Raw genomic sequence first — 26,937 nt, forward strand, 5'->3', positions numbered from 1 at the left:
ACTCATATTCTATCATGTGTCAATGAGAAGGTCTCGCACAACTATTCCTAGGAAAATGTCATGACCTAAGCGAAGTCATGCCTTGACTTCAGAGAACCATAGATGGACAACAATGAGAGTTTTTTTTAGTTTTTATTTTTGTGTATTTTAACTTAGATGCTAATTCTATACTCAACAATGAGAGTGATTTGCACGCAAAAAACAATGGTTGCCTCCAGAAACCAACACTACATCGAACAGGAGTAAATAAATTCATCGACTAGATTCCTGAGTACCCGGGATGGCCTGGCTGAAGTCAGGCCTTGAGTTTATTGAGCTGTAGATGAAATGTAATCACATGTTTACCTGTGTGGAATCTCTGTGCACTTCATAAACTCATATTCCACCACTTGTCAATGAGTAGGTCTCTAAAAACTATTTCTTGGGAAATTTGATAAACTCATTCGCTCATGCCTTGACTTTTCCTACTCCTGTTCGATGTAGTATTCGTTTCTAGAGGCAACCATTGTTTTCCGTATGCAAATAAGCCTAATTATAGTCAATCTACGATTCTCTGTAGTCAAGGCATGACTTCGCTTAGTTTATCAAAATTCACTGGGAATATTATGTAGTCCAAAGAGGTTCCACACAGGTAAAACATGTGATTACATTTCATCAACAGCTCAAGGCCTGACTTCAATCAAGATATCCTGAGTACTCAGGTATCTAGTCGAGGAATTCACTAACTCCAGTTCGATGTAATATTGGCTTATGGAGCCAACCGTTGTTTTCTGCGTGAAAAAAAAATTTTGTTGTTGTCCATCTACGGTTCTCTGAAGTCGAGACATGACTTCGCTTAGGTCATCAAATTTTCCTAGGATAAAAAATAATTGAAAATAATCCCTGGTGATTATTTCGAGTGTTCATGTTTTGTAAGGACAATTCGGACAACCCATCGAGATGTTCAGGAAATATTTATAGTACTACAAGAGCAACACATGTTCTAAAGATGTCTCCGATGGCCTATGGGGTCAATAAGGGAATAATATCTCGTGTTTAATTTCATTTGAAAACAACAAACGCAAATAACGACTTGGATGGTTCAGAAATGATGAATATCTCAAGAAACCTATCGGATAATCTCAAATTCAAACCTGTAGCAACATCAACTATCGTTAGGCAACGGAATGTGCAAACTTCCATTGAAAACCTTCGTTAAGAAGAAATTTATGGGGGTGCAAATCGTACTTGGCCTTATTTTTGCCCGACTTGACCCAGTGACCCACCGGCCTTACTCCGTCCAGAAGTCCAAGAAAATATTGATCTCGTATATTTCCAAAACTATCCAGCTTTTTACGCTAGTGTGCCATAAACTGTGAATGACATTTCTTGCCGACACTATAAATCCCATTATGGTTAAATCAAAGTAAGCTTTGTGCAAAATTTTCAATGTTGACAAAATGGCACGTCAAGAATTTTCGCGCCTCCGGAAACAAGAGAAATTTAATTTCAATTTTCTTTGATTTTCAATTTGTTTCTTATTTTTTTTACTATTCTAGCTTGCTGACGATAACTAGCAGGAAGGAAATATGGAATCAGCCGCAAATTTCAAAATGGCTTTACCATAAATATTTGAGAGACTACGCCAAATTGTGTTCGAACGAGTCAACACCTGTGTCGGCCATCCAGTTGAGCCAGGTTTAGGCTTTTTTTTTACTGGACAGGACCTATAAGGACCGAGATCAAGCGAGATTTGACGGCCTTCATGCTTTGCTTTTGCCCGAAATTACTTCACTTATGGTTTCACTTATACCCGCTCTCGGTGTAGCACGATCTATCGACTTTGTTAAACGCCAGTTGCTCAAAAACATGGCTGATTAATACCAAATAATCTCTCTAATTTATCACCTTGCATGTTGGAAACATGAGACGTATTTTTTCTGAGGTGACTAATACAAATCAAACGGGATTGAGCCGATTTTTGTCACCCAATCCGACTCGTCTCATTTTACAGGACGCGCAGAATAAGCCTGAGTGTATACTCCTCTACCTTTAATCAATAACCAATTGAGTCTGATCAAAACCCAATTGCAGTTGGAAGTGGAGAGGCGCTTTAGGATTGTATATTTTTGTTCTTGTATTTATATAGTGCGGCACGAAAGACAACATAAGTTAAATAATCACAAAAAAAGTGTAAGCCCCGTAATGTACACTGTTCGTTGTGATTTCAGCAGTCAGCATCGGCGTTACGATGAACTTTTGGAAAATCTCATTCCTCAAGCCCTTTTCAGTTTTGCGGTCCTCGGATGCCTAAAATAGTATAAAAATCAATTAACAATTAAATTTAATGTGGTACGCTAGAGAAGTTTAAAAAAACGGTGGCCTCCAAACAGTGAAAATTTTTGACAGATGAGTCAACCAATCTGAATACCTTGCCTACTAGGATCAAGCTATAAAAACTGTCGGCAAGAATTGTCAAAAACGAATCACCCCCCGTTGTTTTATAGCCAGCGTAAAAAGCTGGATACACTGAGGATATTTTCCGTATAGTTATTATGTGTGAAACTACATATTTTTTTGCAATTTGGAATCACCTTTAAAAAGTATGATTGCAAACATTTTTTTTATAAAATTTCGCACAAATAAAAATTATGTCTAGAAGTAAATGAAATCTAAAAGGGTGTTGCATAAAAATTATGTGTAAAGTTTTTAATATTTATGCATGGGTAGTATTTAATAGTTATGTATAAAATCCACATTAAAATCATAATTTAAACTATAAACAGACATAAGTAAACACCTTTGTGAAAATATTTATTATCGTTTTATTGAAATAGCTCGGACGAAAAGTTATAACAACAATAACCATGCTTTTACTGTGCCGTTTCCGGCTATGTTCCGGCTCGGGTTCCGGTTGCTGGTGACATATGGGAGGAGGTGCCTCGGAAGCAGCTGCTGGCCGAATACGGTGACGGAACGTTACACAGCGGAAAATTGCGGGACCTCATGAAGAAGCAGATAAACGGCAACAGAATTGATCACTTGGTTAACCAGCTGCTGCTTTTCCGAGTATCCTTCGTCGTTTCCTGCTCAATTGACATTGGCTCCGCGATCCTCATGATTTTTGCTCCGTTTTGAGGGGACTGTAAATTGAAGATAAAAATAGTTTCCGGGAAAACAGAAACACCAATGATAAATTACCTTCAATCAAGCTTTCAGTAATCCGGTAAAAATTCCTATGACATGAAGCTGCTCATCTTCTACCGGACTCTTTCCACGGTTGGTAGAAGCCTTCCGGGCGATGTTGCTGGTGTAAAGATATTCATCTGTCTTTATATCTATGGTCACCACATTCTATTCGCGTTACTAACACTAATGTGCACTGCCGTAGGATGAACTAACCTATACATTTATAGCTAGTGCAGGACCGCGTCACTCCTTCAACATTTTTCTCAGTTGAGCTTGTACCGTTAGACTGAATAAACGTACTTCGTAAAACTAGTCTGCGATCTTTTAAACATGGTGTCAGAAAGTGAACCAAAGCGCGTATTTTGAACTGTAACGGACCCGAATAACTTATTCGGTGCGTAGTTTGTAGGACAGGCAGTGAAATAAGTGAGAAAGTGGTGTCTGAGGATTGATTATGGCTTCTGGATATGATCTGCGGCTGCCCCAGCCGCTCGACGGGTCCAACCTGGCGAAAGAGTGGCCAACGTGGAAGCAAGCGTTTGGAATTTTCCTACGAGCCACTAATAAAATCAAGGAGAGTGAGGCCAATAAAATCGCAACGTTCCTTTGGCTGATTGGACCGAGAGGTGTGGAAATTTTCAATACGCTCTACCCCAACAGTGGAAACATCGAGAACATGTTCGGACAAGACGACGAGCAAGAGGATAACGATGAAGAAAGGTTTGCCGATGCGACGGCTGATGCACAGGAGAACGTTTCACGCACACTTGCAGCAGTCATTCAGGCATTCGACGAATACTGCTTGCCGCGCAGAAACGTAACGATGGAGGCGTTCAAATTTAATTTGATAACACAAAAGGAAAAACAACCTTTCGGTGAATTTGAAACGGAGCTGCGCACCCAAAGTCAATTCTGCGAATTCAAGTGTTCTTCTTGCCAAGCTTCATACGCAGACCGCATGCTGCGGGATAAAATTATTATCGGAGTGCACGACAAAAAACTGCAACTCAAACTTCTCGACGGAAAAGATGAGCCACTTTCCAAAGTGGTGGAGACGTGCAAAATTTTTGAAGCTGCGACGGAAAATCGACTGCTGCTCGATAGAAAGGATGCGGGCATGGAAATCAAGGCCATCGAGATGACAGACGATACCAAATCGAAGGACGGAATTCAGGAAGTTGCTGCTATCAGTCGTAAAAAGTGCTTCAATTGTGGACACCCCTACGTGCGCAATCATCACCGCAGCTGCCCGGCGATTCGAGTAGAATGCTTTGCGTGTGGTGACGTGGGTCACTTCAGGAAGTGCTGTCGGAAGCGGGCATCATAGGATGAGCAGTACGCCAAGGCATCGAGGACGGAACCGAGATCGACATCCGGAAAAGCGGCGTATTCTGTAAACTGGAGTGACGCAGGTAATGTTCTATGTTCAGGTCAGGTCGACAGTGCACGATATAATGACTTTTGTGTTGATTCTCAAATTTTTCCCTATAGAGTAAGTGCTAACGTACGTGGACCATCATCCCATAACAGTCGAGTAGACAGGTGGACGAAAGGTTATCTCGTTTGCGGAAGTCGGGTCGAATTCAAATTAGATACCGGATCGGATGTGAATTGTATCCCAATCAACGTCGTTCGAAAGCTTAATATTAAAGTTCATGATTTTGAGAATACTCCTGTACTTGACTACAGTGGAAACAAAATTCGAATTTACGGGAAGGTGAAACTTTCTTGTGTTGATGCGTCTGATAAATGTGAAAGGGTTGCTGATTTTCTGGTTGTTGGTGATAGTTTTGAGCCACTGCACAGTGGGCAAAATCGAGCCAAAAAACGGAACTTATTTTTGCCGCTGGTTTGAAGCAATAAAAAGTATGTACCCCAAAGGAAAAAACCATGCTAAATCGATTGGTGATGGTGTCGTGACCGGCAGATGACGGGAAGTGGCCTCTTTGGCCACTTTTAGGTCCCGAACCTGGTTTTCCGGGTTCCGCACCAGGCTATTTTCAATCAAATCAGCTAAATATAGAGTGCGGCACATCGTTTCATGTCTATTTTTGGTAAGGATGTTAGTGGTGACTATTTAAGACCTCACCAAGGTCATATGGCCACTTCCGGATCCTGGTCCAGTTCCTCCGGTTCCGGATTCCGGCCATTTCAAGTGAAGTCACCTAAATATACAGTGCGACATATCAATTCATATCTATTTTCAACAGGCATGTGAGTAGTAACTGTTTGAGACCTCACCAAGGTCATATGGCCACTTCCGGATCCTGGTCCAGTTCCTCCGAACCCAGATTCCGGCCATTTCAAGTGAAGTCAGCTAAATATACGGTGCGACATATCAATTCATATCAATTTTCAATAAGCATGTGAGTGGTGACTATTTTAGACCTCACCGAGGTCATATGGCCACTTCCGGATCCTGGTCCAGTTCCTCCGGATCCTGATTCCGGCCATTTCAAGTGAAGTCAGCAAATATACGGTGCGACACATCAATTCATATCTATTTTCAATAAGCTTTTGAGTGGTGACTATTTTATACCTCACCGGGGTCATATGGCTACTTCCGGATCCGGAGTCCGCCCATTTCAAGTGAAGTCAGCTGAATATACAGTGCGAAGAACGAAACACATTTTCAGAGTAAATGTTACACCATTTATTTGCTTTCTAATGTTTTTGTAGTCAAATAACCAGTTTTAATTTCCGTGGATAAAATAACAGTTCAAGTTGAACTGTCAAGAAATCTAGATATTACTAAAGAGACCGATTCTTGTGGAAATCGCTTCAAAAAATCTTTCGAGAATTATTACGACATTTCCTTCAACATTTTTTTTGTAAATACTTCCTTGAGTTTTTATAGAAATCCCTTGGCTAGATGATTAAAAAAGTCCCTAACCATTTTGCTAGACTTTGCTCTGTAACTCTTTTTGGAAATCCTTTGGCAAGTTGTTTGAAAGTAACTTCAGTAATTTCTTTAAGAACTTCTTCAACAATTTGTTTCGGAAATCCATTGTTAATTTCATTGCGAATTTCTTCCACAATATAATTGGAAATGCTTTCAGCATATCTTTGGCAATTGTTATTTTTTGGAGAATTTTCTCATGAATTATCTATAATTTTGTATGCAACTTTTTTACTCATAATTTGGGAAAAAATCTTCCTGAATTGGGTTTTTAGGGGTATCCGGATTATTTCATAATCTGATTCTCCGCTCAAAAATTAGTCGAAATCCAAAATTTCATAATTTTTGGAGTCCGGGAACTATTTTTAAAACGCATTTAAAGTTTGTATGGGGAAATGTTTTTGTTCGGGTCGAACTGTCACTTTATCGATTGAATAGAATTCAATTCACGAAAATTAAAACTGTTCTATTAATTTAACCATCAAAACAAAGCTATTGAAATTCAATAAAATCACGTTATACTCAGAAAAATGAGCTCTTTCGATTAGGCTATAAAAATAGCAATATTTTATTCACTAAACAACCCATTTTTTTTTTCAAATTTGTCTATAATATATTTTTTAGAAATTAAGTTCAAAATAGCCATTAAATTCAACAATAACTTCCTACAAAACTTGTTCTATAAGTTTCTGAAGAATATTTGCATGGTGATCGTGAATTTTATTTGAATAATGACTGAAGGAATCTCCAGAAAATACAACTGTACTGTTTTCATTCATTGATTCCGTCAGGAGTTCTTTGCAGAAATTCGTCTCCAGAGGAATAATAACAAAATTATATCTGAAATATTACCTACGACTTTTTGTCGAATTTCTTTGAAGAAAAAATCCAATCAGAATAACAGACGAATTTCTTTGACATTTCACGAGAACTAATTAAGAAATTTCATCAACAATTCATTTTATTATTCTTTCGGCTACTCCTTTAGGACTATTTCTTTCTGAAGTTTCATCGGCAAATGATGTTTTAGAAAACAAAATATTTATATTTTTCGTACTCTAAACAAAGTAAGACATTTTTAGAGTATAACATCATTTATTTGCTTTTCAATATTTTCATTTAGGTAGTCAAATTAACAAAACAGATGTGATTCACTTTGATAAATGACAATCAATAAAGTGATAGCTCGCCCTGAAGAAAAAAAATCAAATTAATTTTTTAACTGCGTTTTAGTGCGTTTAGTAGTTCCGAAATGAAACTCTGGATTTTGATCCCTTTTTCCATGGAGGTTATTTATATGAAATAGTCTGGATACCATTCAAAAGCCTGATAAGTTCGGAAGTTACCTTACAGTATTTCCATTAAAATAAACCCGTGGAAATTCTTTCAGGAGTTTATATGAAACATCCTCTGCTGGTTGATTTTCTTTCTGAAATATATTTTGTAAATTCTTTCACGCATTTTTTTCGGAAATTATTTTACAATACATTGGAAATTCACTGAACAAACCCTTCCAGCTTTTCCCCTGCAATTTCTTATGAAAACCATTTTGCTATCATACAAATGCAATCGGAAGAAAGCTCTTTTAAGGTCTTATTCAGCAAAAATGTTAGTCCGGTAGTTAAATCGATACATTCATTTGCTTAACTGTAATTTTATCCACGGAAATAAAAAAACTGCTTTGTTTATTTGCCTACAAAAACACAAGGACTCAAATAGAAGTTACACTGAATAAATATTTCGTTCTTCGCACCGCATATTCAGCTGAGTTCACTTGAAATGGCCGGAACCCGGAATTGGAGTAATTGAAGCAGGATCCCGGAGTGGCCATGTGAGGTCTCAAACAGTCACCATTTGCATTCTTACCAAAAATAGATATAAAATGATAGTTGCACTTTATGCACAGACAAACAGACGTAACTCTTAGAGGAAATTCATCAAAAAGTTTTGCCCGGTGTCATTTTTATGAGCACACCGCCACCTGTTGGTAGAACCGCGCGCGACAATATCGGCCATGATGGATTTCGATTTGATGTTTTGCTCACACGCACACTACTACACAAATTGCCTGTAATTTCCGTTTGCATCATTCAGCGACGTGTACACTGGCAAACGTCAAAGCGATCGAACACTAGCGCATCTGGTGGAACGGTCGCGCAAATCAAATGAAATTTGAATTGATCGTTAAATGCATGTGCCAAGCCGCTTTGAAGAGTGTTACGTCTGTTTGTCTGTGCTTTATGCTTAGTAAACTTCACTTGACATGGCCGGAATCGGGATCCAGAAGAACTGGACCAGGATCCGGAAGTGGCCATATGACCCCGGTAAGGTCTAAAATAGTCACCACTCACATGCTTATTGAAAATAGATATGAATTGATATGTTGCACCGTATATATAGCTGACTTCACTTGATATGGCCGGGATCTCGATCCGGAGGAACTGGACCAAGGTCCGGAAGTGGCCATATGACCTCGGTGAGGTCTCAAACAGTTACCATTCACATGCCTGTTGAAAATAGATATGAACTGATATGTTGCACCGTATACAGGGTGTTAGGTTCGCGAGTGCAAACTTTTTGAAGGGTGATAGAGGACCATAAATGGTGAAAAAAATTGTTCTACGCATATGGTCAAATCTCAACCGTTACGTAGTTATTGAACTTCCCATGTTTTTGACTCTCATTGCCTTAACTGGCTTTAACTTGAAAATGGTCAAACTTATCGCAATTTTTTGACCCTTATTCGAAAGATTATTGAATTTTCTATCAAATGGCATCTTTGAATCGATTGGTTTAGTTAATTAACTAAGTTTTCTAGAGCAAAATAGGTTAAAATAGTGTGTTTTAATTTGTTTTTGTCACTTATCTTTGAAACATACGTAATAAATTCAAATTCTTTCTTTGGAAAAGTTGTGGCTCCTGTTCAACTCTACAATTCGTTCTTTGATACAAAACTTCTAGCTCTTATCGTTTTCTTGCAATTTCGATTTAAATGTGCGGCACAGTGCGCAAAAAAGTGCTTACCTTGACAGTTGCAAATTTTTGACCTGAAATGCGATGTTTAAATCAAAATTGCAAGAAAACGATAAAAGATAGACGTTTAATGTTAAAGAACGAACTGTAGAGTGGAACAGGAGCCACAACTTTGCCAAAGATTTTTTTTAATTTATTACGCATCTTTCAAAGATAATTGACAAAAACAAATTTAAACACGCTATTTTGAGCTAGTTCGATCTAGAAAACTTAGTTATTTAACTAAACCAATCGATTCAAAGATGCGATTTGATAGAAAATTCAATAATCTTTCGAATAAGGGTAAAAAAAACTGCGATAAGTTTGACCATTTTCAAGTTATAGCCAGTTAAGGCAATGAGAGTCAAAAACATGGAAAGTTCAATAACTACGTAACGGTTGAGATTTGACCATATGCGTAGAACAATTTTTTTCACCATTTATGGTCCTCTATCACCCTTTAAAAAGTTTGCACTCAGGAACCTAACACCCTGTATATAGCTGACTTCATTTGACATGGCCGGAATCGGGATCCAGAAGAACTGGACCAGGATCCGGAAGTGGCCATGTGACCTCGTTGAGGTCTAAAATAGTCACCACTCACATGCTTATTGAAAATAGATATGAATTGATATGTCACACCGTATATAAAGCTGACTTCACTTGAAATGGCCGGAATCTGGATCCGGAGGAACTGGACCAGGATCCGGAAGTGGCCATATGACCTCGTTGAGGTCTAAAATAGTCACCACTCACATGCTTATTGAAAATAGATATGAATTGATATGTCACACCGTATATAAAGCTGACTTCACTTGAAATGGCCGGAATCTGGGTTCGGAGGAACTAGACCAGGATCCGGAAGTGGCCATATGACCTTGGTGAGGTCTCAAACAGTTACTACACACATGCCTGTTGAAAATAGATATGAATTGATATGTCGCACTGTATATTTAGGTGACTTCACTTGAAATGGCCGGAATCCGGAACCGGAGGAACTGGACCAGGATCCGGAAGTGGCCATATGACCCCGGTAAGGTCTAAAATAGTCACCACTCACATGCTTATTGAAAATAGATATGAATTGATATGTTGCACCGTATATATAGCTGACTTCACTTGATATGGCCGGGATCTCGATCCGGAGGAACTGGACCAAGGTCCGGAAGTGGCCATATGACCTCGGTGAGGTCTCAAACAGTTACCATTCACATGCCTGTTGAAAATAGATATGAACTGATATGTTGCACCGTATATATAGCTGACTTCATTTGACATGGCCGGAATCCGGATCCAGAAGAACTGGACCAGGATCCGGAAGTGGCCATGTGACCTCGGTGAGTTCTAAAATAATCACCACTCACATGCTTATTAAAAATAGATATGAATTGATATGTCGCAACGTATATTTAGCTGACTTCACTTGAAATGGCCGGAATCTGGATCCGGAGGAACTGGACCAGGATCCGGAAGTGGCCATATGACCTCGTTGAGGTCTAAAATAGTCACCACTCACATGCTTATTGAAAATAGATATGAATTGATATGTCACACCGTATATAAAGCTGACTTCACTTGAAATGGCCGGAATCTGGGTTCGGAGGAACTAGACCAGGATCCGGAAGTGGCCATATGACCTTGGTGAGGTCTCAAACAGTTACTACACACATGCCTGTTGAAAATAGATATGAATTGATATGTCGCACTGTATATTTAGGTGACTTCACTTGAAATGGCCGGAATCCGGAACCGGAGGAACTGGACCAGGATCCGGAAGTGGCCATATGACCTTGGTGAGGTCTTAAATAGTCACCACTAACATCCTTACCAAAAATAGACATGAAATGATGTGCCGCACTATATTTAGCTGATTTGATTGAAAATAGCCTGGTGCGGAACCCGGAAAACCAGGTTCGGGACCTAAAAGTGGCCAAAGAGGCCACTTCCCGTCACCTGCCGGTCACGAGACCATCACCAATCGATTTAGCATGGTTTTTTCCTTTGGGGTACATACTTTTTATTGCTTCAAACCAGCGGCAAAAATAAGTTCCGTTTTTTGGCTCGATTTTGCCCACTGTGCACTGCTAGGGCTGTCTTCTTGTGTTGCCTTTGGGTTGGTTACGCGTCTGCATACCATATACGACTTTCCAAACTGCAAAGACGAGTTTATCAAACAATTTCACGATGTCTTCGAAGGATTGGGCAAGATTCCAGGGAAGTGCAGTATCGTACTCAAAGAGGGCTCAGTTCCAACTGTTCACTACAAAAAGCGGATACCGCAGGCGCTCCATGATCCTTTAAGATCTGAACTGCAAGAAATGGAGGCGCAAGGGATAATCTCACCGGTTGATTACCCTACCGACTGGGTAAGTAATATGCAAATAGTTGAAAAACCTAACGGGAAGTTACGCATCTGCCTTGACCCTAAGCCATTAAATAGATGCATCAAGCGTGAACACTTTTTGATTCCGACCCAGGAAGATCTGTTTAGTCGTTTATCAGGCAAGCGTGTATTTTCTGTTCTTGATCTGAGCAACGGGTTTTGGCAGATGGAACTCGACAAGAAAAGCTCTGATTTGACTACTTTTATGACACCCTTTGGTCGTTTCCGCTGGAACCGAGTTCCGTTCGGGCTGAATAATGCTCCTGAAATGTTCCAGCGCAGAATGGTGCAAATATTCGGTGACATAGATGGGGTTGAAATTTACTTTGATGACCTGGCAATCGCAGGTGTGGATGAGGCGGACCATGACAGGATTCTTGCAATAGTTCTTGATCGCGCTCGTCAGTATAATGTAAAGTTCAATCCCAACAAGCTTCAGTTTCGGTCATCTGAAATTCAGTTTATGGGTAGCATAATCGGCGAAGGGAAAGTACAACCGTTGGACAAAGACGTTCGAGCAATCACTGAAATGCCTAAACCGCAATGTGTTGCTGATGTCACTCGACTTCTAGGTTTGTTGAAATATCTAGCGAAGTACATTCCAAATCTGTCACGGCGTACTGCGAATCTTCGTAAGCTTACTCATCATGGTGCGGAATGGTTGTGGACTTCTGAGCATGACAAAGAGTTGGATGATATTCTCTCGTCAATAACCAAAGCACCAGTTCTAGCTATTTTTGACCCAACAAAGCCATGTACGATACAAACTGACAGTTCCAAGGATGGATTAGGCTGTGTTCTACTTCAAGATCATGGGCCAGTAGCTTTTGCCTCACGCACCTTGTCCCGTAGTGAGCAAAAATGGGCACAAATCGAAAAAGAGCTCCTTGCTGTGGTTTTTGCTTGTTCACGTTTTCACTATTTTTTGTACGGCCGTGATTTTGAAGTTCAGTCCGATCACAAACCTCTTGAGGTACTCATCAACAAGGACATAGATGAAGTCTCCTCACGCCTGCAGCGGATGTTCTTGAAGCTTCTTAGATACCCAGGGATGTCTATTGTATACACAGCAGGAAAATGTATGTTGGTTGCAGACTGTCTATCGCGAGCTCCTTTGCCCGAAACTGGAGGAAATGATGTTCAAATGAAAGGTGTAGTTCATTCTCTAGTCAAACGAGCATGTATGTCCGAAGATAATCTGAATCTTTACCTTAATGTACTCAAAAATGATGAACGATATTTGCGTATCGTTCAATACGTTGAACAGGGTTGGCCGTCATACCACAAGCTAGATGATCTCAGTCAGATGTTATATAGGTATCGCCATGAACTTCATTACGAAAATGGTTTGTTGTTCAAGGACCATCGGCTTGTTATTCCGACAAAATTGCAAAGTTTGATTTGTAAGTGGCTTCACGGACCGCATCTTGGAATAGCAAAAACGTTGGCTAGAGCAAGAATGCAGTTCTTCTGGCCCGGAATGACCAACGACATCACGGAGATGGTCAAAATGTGTGTGACTTGCGAACAATTTCAGCGGAATAATCAAAAGGAGCCACTTAAACAGGACGATTCTCCGGAGTACCCATTTCAGAGTGTGTCAACGGATATTTACGAGTATGGTGGTCGGAATTGGTTGGTAATCATTAGTCCTGTTCAACGACGTAGGTTGAACTTGCTCGAACTTGCTCCATCCCGCTCTTTCTCATTTGTTGACAAATGGGTATGAGTAGGATGCAGCAACTTCGAGCAAGTTCAACCTACGTCGTTGAACAGGACTATTGACGCCTTCTCAGGATTCATTTGTTCCGATTCACTCCCAGATAAATCAATGCGCAACGTCTGCTTTTTGTTCGATAAGTTTTTCAATTCGTACGGGTATCCTACTCAAGTTCGTTGTGACAACAACCCATTCAACTCGATGGAATGTGATGTGAACAATATGCAAATAAGAACAATATCAGGTTTACATTCTCTAGTCCGCGCTATCCCCAGAGCAATGGCTTGGCGGAGAAGGCTGTTGCAATAGCGAAGAACATTTTGAAACGATGTTATGAACTCGGTGAAGTTGACCAATTCCAGTATCGTCTCCTTGAGTATAATACAACCCCCATTGCCGGAATGCATTTAACGCCAAGTCAAATGTTCTTCGGAAGGCAGGTAAAAACGCGTTTACCTGTGGATGAGTCTCTTTTGGTTCGGAAAAGCATATCAGAGGATGTTATTCGCGATAAGTTTGATCGTAAGCGGGCTGTACAGAAGGAAAACTATGATAAAACAGCAAAGCCGTTGATGCCGCTTAGTGTTGGTGACAGGGTTATTTTCAAGAAATGTTCAAAAGAATGGCAGCATGGTACAGTTACTCGTGATGTTAACGGTCGTTCCTATATAATCAGAGATGGATTTGGAAACCACTTCAGACGTAACCGAAGGTTCATCAAGCGAACTACGAATGGTGGTTCCGAACTTCGAGATGTGCCAGTTGAAGATCATCACATCGAGTATTCTCATAATCATGAACAAAATCAGAATGATCCTTTCAATCTACCCCCTGCGCCTCGGCACGATGCTGTCGATCGACCATCCTCTTCCATTGTTCGGCCTCAGTTGACGGCAACGAATTCTAACGGAACTAGTGAAACCTTTTCTAGAGCGTTGTCTCCAACTATGGCATCTATTCCTAATCACGAAACAATCATTGCCCCTGAGTTGTCCCAGCCTCCCTCCCCTTTGCAGGATGTTTCTGTTCAAGACTCTCAAGTTGAATGTCGCACCAGCCGTAGTGGTCGTCCGGTCAAAACTCCACAACGTTACGGAGAATGGCTCTATTGATTTGAAAGGAAAGCGTGTAAAGATATTCATCTGTCTTTATATCTATGGTCACCACATTCTATTCGCGTTACTAACACTAATGTGCACTGCCGTAGGATGAACTAACCTATACATTTATAGCTAGTGCAGGACCGCGTCACTCCTTCAACATTTTTCTCAGTTGAGCTTGTACCGTTAGACTGAATAAACGTACTTCGTAAAACTAGTCTGCGATCTTTTAAACAGCTGGAACTGGGCAGTCGGATTCTCTCGAAGAACGGGAATCATGGCAGCTTTCAAAAGCGGTTGATCTTCTTCCTCCTAGTATTTGACCGGAGCAGGTTATTCGGTGGCTGCAAGAATCATTGGTTGGAGTCTTGGTTGGAGTAAAAAACGTTGAAACTCCTCTTCCTCCTGTTATGCCTGGAATCAATCAAAAGTCATTAATTAAAGAATTGAAGATTATGATTAAATAGTTACCCGGAAAACGGCTGCGAATTTCGTCAGCAACAAGCATAGTGACCGTTGCAAATCCGATACTGCTCCAAAGACGCCAAAGTTAAAAATTATGTGTGAAACGATATAATTTTTAACTATAGGACGGCAATAATATTTTTTATGTTTGCTGATATGAAAACGAAGTAATGAGCCTATATATATATATATATTTATATATATATATATATATATATATATATATATATATATATATATATATATATATATATATATATATATATATATATATATATATATATATATATATATATATATATATATATATATATATATATATATATATATATATATATATATATATATATATATATATATATATATATATATATATATATATATATATATATATATATATATATATTATCAGTTTCCTCATGAAATCTTAAAGGAGAATTATGACGATCATATTTATACATATATAAAACCAACTTTCAATGTCTTATGAATGTGATTAGCCTCTGTTATATAAACTTTAACTTTGCAATTTTGTCAGTGTAGTGTTGTGCGCGTTTGTGTTCAAAATTTGGTTGAATTCTGTTGAGAAATGGGCTGTTGGCGATTTTTTGAACTTTTATTTTTTACCTGGGGTCAAACGGGTTAAACACCTTTTGTTTTTCGTTTTTTTTTATTATTGAAAAACGAGTATAATATAGGGCCCATATAGCCGAGGCGGTAAACGCACGGGTATTCAGCATGACCATGCTGAGGGTGACGGGTTCGATTCCCGGTCGGTCCAGGATCTTTTCGTAAAGGAAATTTCCTTGACTTCCTTGGGCATAGAGTATCTTCGTGCCTGCCACACGATATACGCATGCAAAATGGTCATTGGCAGAGGAAGCTCTCAGTTAATAACTGCGGAAGTGCTCATAGAACACTAAGCTGAGAAGCAGGCTTTGTCCTAATGAGGACGTTACGCCAAGAAGATAGAGAGAGAGTATAATATCTTTTTAACAAGACTTAAAAATTTGAAAAAGGCCAGCGCCATTCTAAGACATTTAATGTCATTAACTTATTAAATTGAGAATTTAGTAGCACTAGTTTATATAACAGAGGCTAATCACATTCATAAGACATTGAAAGTTGGTTTTATATATGTATAAATATGATCGTCATAATTCTCCTTTAAGATTTCATGAGGAAACTGATAATATATATATATATATATATATATATATATATATATATATATATATATATATATAGGCTCATTACTTCGTTTTCATATCAGCAAACAAAAAAATATTATTGCCGTCCTATAGTTAAAAATTATATCGTTTCACACATAATTTTTAACTTTGGCGTCTTTGGAGCAGTATCGGATTTGCAACGGTCACTATGCTTGTTGCTGACGAAATTCGCAGCCGTTTTCCGGGTAACTATTAAATCATAATCTTCAATTCTTTAATTAATGACTTTTGATTGATTCCAGGCATAACAGGAGGAAGAGGAGTTTCAACGTTTTTTACTCCAACCATGACTCCAACCAATGATTCTTGCAGCCACCGAATAACCTGCTCCGGTCAAATACTAGCAGGAAGAAGATCAACCGCTTTTGAAAGCTGCCATGATTCCCGTTCTTCGAGAGAATCCGACTGCCCAGTTCCAGCAACATCGCCCGGAAGGCTTCTACCAACCGTGGAAAGAGTCCGGTAGAAGATGAGCAGCTTCATGTCATAGGAATTTTTACCGGATTACTGAAAGCTTGATTGAAGGTAATTTATCATTGGTGTTTCTGTTTTCCCGGAAACTATTTTTATCTTCAATTTACAGTCCCCTCAAAACGGAGCAAAAATCATGAGGATCGCGGAGCCAATGTCAATTGAGCAGGAAACGACGAAGGAAACTCGGAAAAGCAGCAGCTGGTTAACCAAGTGATCAATTCTGTTGCCGTTTATCTGCTTCTTCATGAGGTCCCGCAATTTTCCGCTGTGTAACGTTCCGTCACCGTATTCGGCCAGCAGCTGCTTCCGAGGCACCTCCTCCCATATGTCACCAGCAACCGGAACCCGAGCCGGAACATAGCCGGAAACGGCACAGTAAAAGCATGGTTATTGTTGTTATAACTTTTCGTCCGAGCTATTTCAATAAAACGATAATAAATATTTTCACAAAGGTGTTTACTTATGTCTGTTTATAGTTTAAATTATGATTTTAATGTGGATTTTATACATAACTATTAAATACTACCCATGCATAAATATTAAAAACTTTACACATAATTTTTATGCAACACCCTTTTAGATTTCATTTACTTCTAGACATAATTTTTATTTGTGCGAAATTTTATAAAAAAAATGTTTGCAATCATACTTTTTAAAGGTGATTCCAAATTGCAAAAAAATATGTAGTTTCACACATAATAACTATACGGAAAATATCCTCAGTGTAGTGAGCAAACGTCAAACGGGAGCAAAATCGATGCTAGCACGAGAGATTTGTAAACTACAAAATATTTTAATAGTCCGTTAAAAAGGGAAACGATGGGAAGTTGGTAGAGTGAGACGTCTGTTTGTCTGTGAATTATCTGTCGGCCACCTGTGGGGCGGGCCAAGGCAGCTGCAGTAGGGAAACTGGAGGTAATATGAGGCGTAGAGACAACAAGTTGAAAGACTAAACTTTGAATGCCAAACGGTCGAATGCAAAAACGTCGCAAGGACAAAATGTCGAAAACTAGTGATGGAAGAAAATGGTGAGTTTTTTTTTATTCTTTTAAGGCTTCAGGACATTTGACCGAAAGTACGTTTGGTCGAACGGGCATTTGGTCGAATGGACATTTGGTTGAAAAGTAATTTGATCGAGCATACGTCATATTGGAAGTTGTTTCCTAGGTACAGTTTCCGTTGGCAAGGCTGAGTTGTCATCGAATATTTTTCCTTTTTTTAACATAGGTTGTTATTTCGATTAACATATTGGTTGTGCAGTTGAAAATTGGAATTTTTGACACGCGAAAATCGATTTGTCTCCTAAACCGTGTGTCGGAGGTACATCGGGCACAGTGCGCTGGATGGAGAGCCGGGTCCGCTGTCCAGCGCCGCACTACGTCCGACGTTAGGTTTCATGTATGGAATTTGAAAAAAATAGTCGGGTGTGGGGAAACTTCGGGTTTAAACCGCGACGACAATATTTGTATTACGAGTGCATATCATAGCTGAACTTTTTCCATAAGAGATTTTTCTTTCTTTTGAACATAGGTGTTCTTTATAGCTCTCTATTTGTACTATATTTTTATGTAATAGCTAGTCGAGTCAAGTACAAGATACTGAAGACGACGACCTTACAGTTGAGGTCGAAATACGTATCTGTCAAAGGATGCAAATTCTTAGTGGAATTCAAAGGAACAGTACTTAACACAATTTCTTTTTTTTTAATAACTTCTGTTTTTTTATTAGATAAGTTTCTTTCTTTTACGCATGAGCTGTTCTATCAAGTTTATTATTTTCATTGCGTTTTAATGTATTAATTGCTGGATTAATCATTAGGGATTTCTCCTTATTCTGAACAAAAGCTTTTCTTTCGTACTGCGTTTTCCTCTTTCTTTATTATAATTTTTTTAAGCTTCTGACTTTTCCTCGGATATTTTTCTTCTGTTAAACATATGTCATCCGACATGTTTTCTTCAGGGGGTTATTTCAATTGAAAATTGAGTAGTTGCCTGCCTTTCGACCAAATGTTGTTTGATCAAATGTTTTCGACCAAACGCCATTCGACCAAATGCATTTCGCCCAAATGTCACAGATTCTCTTTTAAAGGACCTCAACCCTTTTCTCTTTTCGACGTTCTGTGCTTTCGACCCTTTGTCCCTTCGACGTTTAGTCCTTTAGACGTTTTGGCATTCTACGTTTTGTCGTTTGACGTTTTGTCAGCCATTCGTAATAAGCATTGAATTGAATAAGTAAAACCGAATTGAATAAGCTTATATCAAGCAGACAGTAAATGCTGTGAACACTGCAGTTGCACATAGCTAACGTATCAAGATGGAACATTCAAATCATGCTACAAATTACCATTTAGACAACGCATCTGCGCAGATAATCTCATCTATTGGAATAACTATGTTGCAAATTAACATTCGAGGTATCAACAGCTATAGCAAACTGGACACTTTTGTCATTTTTCTGCGGAACTTAAATGTAGTGGTCGACGTTGTGGTGGTAGGAGATACGTGGATCAAGGAAGGAAGATCCAAATTCTATAATATTCCTGGATATAAAAGTATATATTCATGTCGAAGCAACTCCTCCGGCGAGCTAGCTATATTTGTTCGAGACGGCTTAAACTTCAACGTTAAGAAGAACACGATGGATAACGGATATCATCATGTAGCGGTAGAACTTCTGGCTTCTTCTGGTCGCGTTTTAGTCCATGGCATCTACCGTCCGCCTGGCTATGATGTCAACAGCTTTTTTAATCACGTTGAGAATATAGTATCTTCGGGGGACTCCCAGTGGCCTTGCTTTTTACTAGGTGATATGAATATTGCCGTGAATGATTTGGAATCTCAAGGGACCCAACGTTATCTACAACTGTTGACATCTTATAATATGATCGTGACAAACACACACATTACGCGTCCAGCCAGCAATAACTTGCTCGATCATGTTATCACACAATCAGATATCTCCGATCGTATCAAAAACTATACAATCGATTGTAGTCTTAGCGACCACCGCTATGTACTGACACAATTCACTACAAAAATGAGCAAGACCAGTAAAACGCTAACTAAAACCTATAGATAGTAGAGTAAACATAGATCCGCGGACACCGCTGACTAAAATGTTTCAAGCGTGTAAGTAGTAATTTTCAAGAGTGCGATGGTTGAATATGACGTCATGCGCTCCATTGATGTTGTCCAAATCGTGACGTCATGCTCGTTTGGATACAGATTTTGACAGTTCGTTTGGATACAACGGATTCATCAACACGGATCTATGTTTACTCTACTATCTATACTAAAACCCTGGTGAACCACCGATTAGTGAACTCGGACTTCCAACGGTTTCTACAGTCATCTGAATTCAGTGTATTCGACCCTAATAATCGTATATCGCTTATCACCGATAAATATTCTCAACTAGTGAACAGATTTTCGACCACAATATCGGTAGAGGTTAAGGTAAAACCCAACACCTGCCCTTGGTACTGTTGTAACATGGTTAGGTCGGTAAAACCAGCAAACCCTTGTAAGGGTACTCATACAAGTTGAGTACACTAGAGCAGGGCCCAGCATGTATCCCATAAGACAATAAAAGATAGTTTCATATCAACCATGAACACACTTGGACGCCTTTTAATACTGGCTTTAAGAATGGCCCTCTTTTCCCGTTTTACTAAATCTTACAGTGGTCGACGAGGAGAAATATTGTTTCTATTTTGTCGCACATTTCACAGCCACCGGTGATTTTATTGCTTTTGGCGTGAATGTTAGCGGCATTTGTGAAATTTTTGTATAGCGTGCTAGTGTTTTTTTTTGTTTTGTTCGTTGGAGTGCATCACATCACGACCGCCGGTATATTTTGTGCTTTTGGCGTGATTTTGAATGATTTTTTGTGCGTGCGTATTTTTTGTGCAACGTTTTGTTTTTTGTGCGCGCGCATTTTTTTAACATTTTCGGTCACTTTTGCGATTTCATTTAATTCGGTTCACTGGTTTCCGAGATATGACAGTTCAAAAATTAGTTGGTTAAAAAATAGTGTTTTACCCGAACGGTTCTAACTTCACGAAATATCAATCAATCGAGCCCAAATTTGTACCAATGATGCACATATAATAGGTTGACAAACAGTCAAAATTTGGGATTTTTTGATGCACTCCATGAAAAGTTACAGCATGTTGAATTTTTTTGTGGGAGAAAAAAAGTTGCCTATCCCAAACATTTTGGCCATCCCCTGTACTTCGTGACTTTTGCAAATAAGTTTCGTTTTGACTGTTTTGTTCCGAAGAGTGAAGGATGGCGAGAGGCACCGAAAGTAAATCGATGGCTTGAAGAAATGACGATGTTCGACGATCCAACGAGCGGAGGAGCACTCCAGGCCTAGTATCGTAGCTCACGGTGCCCCCACAGACCGTTATTATAAAATAAAAATGTCCATCAAAACTAAGTTCAGGGGTCGAATCCTGGTGCCATTCTGCACCTCTGGGCAAATTTTTAAAATAATCCCTAGGAGGAATCTCGAGAAATCTCGATTTGATGTTTTATACTAAGAAATTTCAAAGAAATCCATGTTCAGATTGGATAATATCGCTTAAATACCTACACAAACTTTCCCTAAAGTGTTCAAAGTTGTTTCAAACCCGTATTTATTTAATAACGTTACATCAATTATACATATTTACTACTCATCTAAATCAATTAACTGATTAAACTGACTTACCAAACATTTGGCAATGTACAAAAATCAAAAAAAAAAAAAAAGATGCGAAAAACGTTGCTTGTCATGTGTGCTTTTGATTACCAACGTTAGGGTTAGAAAAACTGGAGTAGGTCTTTGAAGGCAGTTTTCTTAAAATGAATAACGTTTTCAGTCACAATAGTCGAAAACAAATTTATACTTTTTTTCGATATTGCTTAGGATTTTGAACAGGGGCGTTCAGTGTATTGTTCCTTGCTGTAAATGTATCGCTCCTATATGGGGCGAGTATGACACATAATCGATCCGATGACCGTAAGGACGTGGCCAGCGCCGTTATTGACTTTCAAATGTTGAACTCTCGAATTGTGCACATTGAGCATGGTTAGCTAGTCCCAAGCCTTGCTTTCATTGGTTCTCTGTGCAACTCTGGTCAATCACGGAGTAGCAACTACGGTGTGTACGATTATCTTTGATTTGCTTTGCCTAGAATTTTGAACATTTTTTGAATGAAAAGTGCTACATATTCTTGCACATGAACACTGGAATATTACTGAGAAATATGTGTTAAATAAAGATCTAATAGTACACCAATTTTGGAAGAACAGGAAACTACGACGTAGGGGAGACTGAGGAGACTTGATCCCTGGGGAGACTTGTTCCCCCCATACAGTAGACGTTCGATAACTGCAACATGTTTACGTTTCACTTAGCGAACGAAAATCCGATAACTGCAACGCCTGACAGTGTCAACAAGCCATCAATTGACGTAAAATGAACGAGAAATTCATTCGACTGTTCATTAGGGCTAACATGGCGCACCATTTTGACGTTTGGCGGTGCGATAACTGCAAATTTGTTGCACTTACCGGACTTGCAGTTAAAAAGCATTGCAGTTAAACCGTTTGCACCGACCGAACGTCTACTGTACTTGCTCGGAATCAAAAACATTTTTCTTCTAGCATAATTTTTCCAAAACTACTCCTGGACAAACGACTATGTTTTGGCTACAAGTGATTTCGATTGTACATTGCATTATTTTTTAACGGCTGATGGTTTGTTTTCAGTCCTTCAGAAATCTTTTGGGCGATCCCGAAAAATCTCAATAACTTTGTGAAAATTGAACCAAATCGTGTCAAAATATAACAGCACATAGTTTAAATAAAATACTTTCAAACTTATTTATCCAAATAAGGCTTTTGTTAACATATTTAATTGAAATTCAGCTTAGTATACACAATAGTGACATAGGGAGACTTGATCCCTCGAGGATTACACACACACATTATACAAGTGAAAAACAAAATTCTTTTGGGAAGCCTCTATTTACTTGGAATTCTAGTCTATTCAACGATATAATGTGTCAGATAAATATAACTTTAGTACAAACCAAGAAAAGGGGGATCAAGTCTCCACATTTTTAAAATACGGCATATCCTTAAAAATTAAAGGAAATCTTACAATTTCAAACACTCCATATTCATCGAAAATACGAGAAAACTCGAAAAGAAAATGAATATGAAGACTCTGGAATTATATTCCCTTTAAATAAACCATGTGCTCAAAGGGGGATCAAGTGTCACCCATTTTTGAAAAATACATAATTGGACATGCCTCCATAAAAACACAGTTGAAAACTTTAACAATAATTTAAAGGCCTTCTGTTGTGTATTTACTTGCAATAGATGTTTACCTGCAATATTGTACGGAAATCGGATCAAGTTTTGTGTTTTTTCTTAAAGTTTCAGGTAAATTAAGAAAAAGGGATCAAGTCTCCCCAGTCACCCCTATATGTAATAACATGGGACACGGTTTATATGGGAAAATATAAAAAATGCAAAAACTCTAGTTCTTGTATACTTTTTGAGTTCCATTTTGGTCCCATATAACCTGTGCAAAATATCAGGTCGATCGGGAAAACTATTTTTTTTTGCGCCCGTTATTCTTAGTTTTTCAGATAATTTTATGAGAAAATTTACTTCTTCAATGAAAAATCGCTTGGGGTTACCCCTTGGTCCCTAAAAATAATTCGATGAATGATTTCTGTAGCAAACTTCACGATGAATTAGACCTCCGAAGACCGCAAAGCGATGCGAAGTTCATGGAAACAAGTAATGAAGCCTTATCCGATCGATAAAATGACGAGATTTGATTATTTATTGTTATTTCTTACATGTTAAACAGCGTTTCCATGCTATTCGGTTTTCAGTCAATAACGTTTTCCACATATCTTAGGACTCTTTGTGGTCTTCGGAGGGTTGGTTCCTCGTAATATAGTAAACATGTTGTAGAATTAGAGAAAATTTTAATGTATAACACTGGGATGTGTAATAATGTTCATAAAACAATAGGGAAAAATCGCTTTTTATAATGCTTACGTTAAAACCGATGCATGGCTTGGAAAAACATACTTATGTCAGTTTAGTCAGTTAATTGAGTTGGGTGAGTAGTAAATATGTATAATAAAAGTTGCGTTGGTAAATATATACTGGTTTGAAACTTCTTTGAATACTTTGTGGACTTTTTTGTAGGTATTTAAGTGATATTGTTGAATCTGAACATGGATTTCTTTGAAATTTCTTAGTATAAAACATCAAATCGAGATTTCTCGAGATTCCTCTTAGGGATTATTTTAAAAATTTGCCCAGAGGCGCAGAATGGCACCAGGATTCGACCCCTGAACTTAGTTTTGATGGACATTTTTATTTTATAATAACGGTCTGTGGGGGCACCGTGTAGCTGTCACCAAGGAAAAGACCTGCTCGCTGGGGGTAAAAGATGGTTCGATTTTGCTTTTAGATAGGAGCAGTCCGATGCACTATAGTAATTTTATTGATTAATAGAAAGGTCAATCATAGTTATCTTAGCTTACTGACATTCAGTTTTCGAGTTTAGTTGATGTGATTTTTGTGTCCATTCATACAAAGATATAGCTATTGTAAAAGCACCATAATTTAGTTAGTTATTGAAAGACCAAACCAAAGGGGGAAGGAGTTGTTGTAACATGGTTAGGTCGGTAAAACCACCAAACCCTTGTAAGGGTACTCATACAAGTTGAGTACACTAGAGCAGGGCCCAGCATGTATCGCATAAGACAATAAAAGATAGTTTCATATCAACCATGAACACACTTGGACGCCTTTTAATACTGGCTTTAAGAATGGCCCTCTTTTCCCGATTTACTAAATCTTACAGGTACAACTTTGACATCTGGAAACTAAGTAAAATCTCCAACAACCTTTTTCAAAGATGGAAACGAGACAGACTAAATTCGCGTCTCAAAAGTCTTTTAGAACGCGCGAACCACAAGCTAACCACCGCCAAGCGTCTTGATAAATCAGCATATTATCGGAAAATTTTCGCTTCCAACAACCCCAAGCATCTTTGGAGCAAAATAAACGAACTAATTGGAAACATATCGAGAAAGGAAAAGTTTCCAGTTCTAGAAACTGACGGAATCGAAAGCACCAACCCTGCTGATGTCGGACGAATCTTCAATGCCTTCTTTTCATCTGTTGGGGAGAATCTTGCAAGCAACCTGGTATCAGACGGAAACATCAACAAATTCAACACAATGACTGCATCTAATAGATCAATGTTTATACGACCAACGTCTCAAATGGAAGTTTATAACATCATCCAAGGCTACTGGAATAGATGGTTTCTCGGTTATGGCACTGAAACAAAATAGTGTAGCATTGTCCGCCATATTATGCGATTGTTTTAATGACAGCGTTTCGTTGGGTATATATTGTCCTTTGCAGTTGAATCCCGGAATTTTCGACTAGCGAAGTTGGATTTTTCTCCAAATCCGTGCGTCGGACCTAACTTCGGAAGTAGTGCGCTTTACAGCGGACCAGCTTTACTATACAGCGCACCACTTCCGAAGTTAGGTCCGACGCATGGATTTGAAGAAAAATCCAACTTCGTTAGTCGAAAACTCCGATTTTCATCTAAATTGAGAATACCCGAAATGTCTCAAACAGCACTCGTGTTTCCTGTTTTCAAGGGAGGTAATCCAAAGGATCCAACGAACTATCGACCGATATCTGTTCTATCATCAATCAACAAGGTTTTTGAGAAAATTCTATCCTTGCGGTTAAATAGTTTCATGAATGTTACTGGATTGCTATACCACCGTCAATTCGGATTTCGTCAAGGGTCGTCAACTGAGGTGGCAGTTTTAGAATTGGTTGATGATATAGCTTGCTCAATCGATCGTAAAATGTGTGCTGCAACAGTGTTTTTGGATCTTTCAAAAGCATTTGACACCATAAATCATCGAATCCTGTTGCAAAAGCTGGATGCATATGGAGTTCGCGGCTCTGCTAATGACCTTCTACGCAGCTATTTAACTGATCGCTATCAACAAGTTGTGGTATCTGGAATTAGAAGCCCACCCTGTGCTATTACGTGTGGTGTTCCGCAAGGTAGCAACCTCGGGGCTTTATTATTTTTGATATACGTCAACGACATAGCGAGGTTAAATCTGAAAGGAAAGCTGAGACTTTTTGCGGATGATACTGCAATTTCTTACGAGGCCAGTAATGCTTATGAGCTGAACCAATACATGTCAACCGATCTACAAATGGTAATGGATTATCTAGAGAACAATCTTTTGGCGTTAAATCTACAAAAAAACCAGAATGATGCTTTTTGGAGTCATCGATGCCCAGTGCCGACCTGTTTTGAGAATTAGAGGAGTCATAATTGAAGAAGTTGACCGTTTCAAATACTTAGGCGTGCTCACTGATAACCTTTTGAAATGGGACCTCCACATCCGTGAAATAGTTGCCAAGTGTGCATCACTGTGCGGGATACTAAGGAAACTTTCATCGTTTGTGCCTCGTCACGTCCTTTTGAAGATGTACTACGCCTTCATCCATTGCCGATATCAGTACGGTATATCTGTTTGGGGTTCTTCGTACAACACGTATTTGAAGGAGATACAAGTACAGCAGAATCGGTGCGTGAAATCCATTTATAGATTACCATTTCTTCAACCTACAAACACTCTGTACAGCGCAATGGATCACAACATTCTTCAAGTTGTCGGGTTATATACCATGAAGGTTGGAGTAACAATGTTCAAGATTATCAACAACGAGAATCTTCACCACAATTGGAGTATTAATGCAGCTAGCCAAGAACATCAAACCAGAAAAGTTCATCTGCTACAGCGTAGTGGGTTTAGAACAGAAATAGGAAGAAGAAGATTTGTGAATATGGGTCCAAGTGTTTTTAATCAAATACCGGATAGCATTAAGAATTCTGCTTCGATTAGTTTGTTTAAAAAAGGTATGGCGAATCACAATTAAAACAATATCAATAACTTTATTATACATTAGTAGATAGATAACAATAGCTAGTTCAACTAACTGCTAAAAACGACCCTTTAAAAGAACTTATAAGTTCATTAGGAATCGTGTAAACTAGACTACTTTAATACTTTGTGAAGTAAATGAAATGAAAAAAATGAAAATGAAGCATATGTGATATGAAAACAATAAGCGTTTGTCATCGTTTCCAATAGAAAAATGACAAATCCTTAGTTGTTTTTTCTTGGTTTTTTTCTTCTTTAAGAATCATAGATAGTAACGTATTCTAAGCCTTTTGGAAGAATTGATCAAGCAAAAATGTTTAAATATGCAAGAAAACAGAATAACGGCATTGTGAAGGTAACTGTGAACAATCGATGGGAGTGAAATGAACATGTCTGTTAAAATTAGTTCATAGGTATAATTTCGATATACTTAACCTTAGATCAACATACTGCATTTGTAAAATTTCTGATA

General features: G+C 38.6%; 1 protein-coding gene across 1 annotated transcript; it reads left to right on the top strand.

Moving 5' to 3' along the window:
* The first annotated feature begins 3,289 nt into the window (after positions 1-3,289).
* LOC134287473 (uncharacterized) lies at positions 3,290-4,957 on the top strand. The gene is made up of 2 exons (XM_062849329.1): positions 3,290-4,580; positions 4,660-4,957. The coding sequence occupies exon 1, from the start codon at positions 3,623-3,625 to the stop codon at positions 4,493-4,495; it is 873 nt and encodes a 290-aa protein (XP_062705313.1). The 5' UTR covers positions 3,290-3,622; the 3' UTR covers positions 4,496-4,580; positions 4,660-4,957.
* Positions 4,958-26,937: the final 21,980 nt, after the last annotated feature.

This window comes from Aedes albopictus, chromosome 2, assembly GCF_035046485.1.
Source record: "Aedes albopictus strain Foshan chromosome 2, AalbF5, whole genome shotgun sequence".
NCBI lineage: Eukaryota > Metazoa > Arthropoda > Insecta > Diptera > Culicidae > Aedes > Aedes albopictus.